The sequence below is a fragment of the Chaetura pelagica genome, unplaced genomic scaffold (genome assembly GCF_000747805.2).
Source record: "Chaetura pelagica isolate M959 unplaced genomic scaffold, ChaPel_1.0 scaffold1034, whole genome shotgun sequence".
NCBI classification, from domain to species: Eukaryota; Metazoa; Chordata; class Aves; order Apodiformes; family Apodidae; genus Chaetura; species Chaetura pelagica.
Window position 1 is genome coordinate 66,787 of NW_009953139.1, and position 973 is coordinate 67,759.

General features: G+C 65.1%; 1 protein-coding gene across 1 annotated transcript in view; it reads right to left on the reverse strand.

Annotated features, from left to right (window-relative positions):
* Positions 1 to 3: 3 nt before the first annotated feature.
* The window catches only part of LOC104388434 (chromosome unknown open reading frame, human C17orf96), a gene marked incomplete at its 3' end in the record, with an annotated part of 2,149 nt that continues 1,179 nt past the window's right edge, over positions 4 to 973 (reverse strand). The window contains exons 2-3 of the mRNA XM_009997298.1: positions 758 to 954; positions 4 to 682 (exon numbers count right to left, since the gene is read on the reverse strand). Of these exons, the coding sequence (XP_009995600.1) occupies positions 4 to 682; positions 758 to 954 (876 nt within the window). The remainder of the gene's footprint in view (positions 683 to 757; positions 955 to 973) is intronic.

Here is a 973-nt window from a genome sequence, read left to right on the forward strand (position 1 = left end):
CCCATCCTCCCCCACGACCAGGGAGGGAATACAGGGGAAGTTGCCCATGAGGCTGAAGGAATTCCGAGGCGGGGTTGGCCCGGCGCTGCCGAGGCGTTTGCAATGAGTGTTTCCCTTTTTGGCATTCCTCCTTTGAGTCTTTTGTGGCCTCCCTTTAGAGGAGCTCTGTTGCCTTTCTGCCTCAGCGCCTCTGGCAAGGCGTCTGCGCTTGGCATTCCTTTCCGAGCCATTGCCTTTCAAAGCTTTGTTTGACAAGGTGCTGGGGCTCTCTGCTCTTTTGGAGCCGGGGGATTTGAGCTCTGCAGCTTTGCAGGGCTCCGTCCTCCCTCCGTGCCGCAAACTTTTCCCGTCCAGGTTGAACCCTTTGGCGTAACACCACAGCTTGGACTGCCGGATCAGCCGGTCAAAGTGCTCCCGCCGGGGCTCCCCCGTTTCCCCGGGGGGGTCCTGGCCGGGGCTCCCCGCCAGCTCCTGAGCCGGGGGTTGCGGGGCCGAGCCCGGGGCCGGTTCTTGGGCAGGCACCGGCCCGGCTGAAGCTCCGCTTTGCCTCCCTGCCTGGTCACTGGGGCCTAACGAGGCTCTATTGTTCGAGGCATCTTTGTGCAAATCCTTCCCTTTGGCGCAGGGCTCCGCGTCCCCAAAGCCTCCCTCCTTTTGTTGCGGAGCCCCCCCAGGGCTGCTGCTTGGGGAGGGAGGGGGGGAGGAGGAGGAGGAGAAGGAGGAGGAGAAGGAAGGGGAGGCCTCCTGCTTTGCGTACAGCTCCGGCAGCGCCTGGATCCCCGAGCCCAGGGCTGCAACCGGGCTCAAACTTTCCAAAGTTGATGCTCGCAAAGTCCTGGCCCAGAGCTGCTGGGAGAGGAAGAGGAGGTCGGGGTCGGGGCGCAGGGCTTTGCCCACGCTCGGGGCAGGCTCGGCCGGGCGCTCCTCGCCGAGGGGTTCCCGGGGGGGCTGCGGCTGGAAGCGGGGCAGAGCC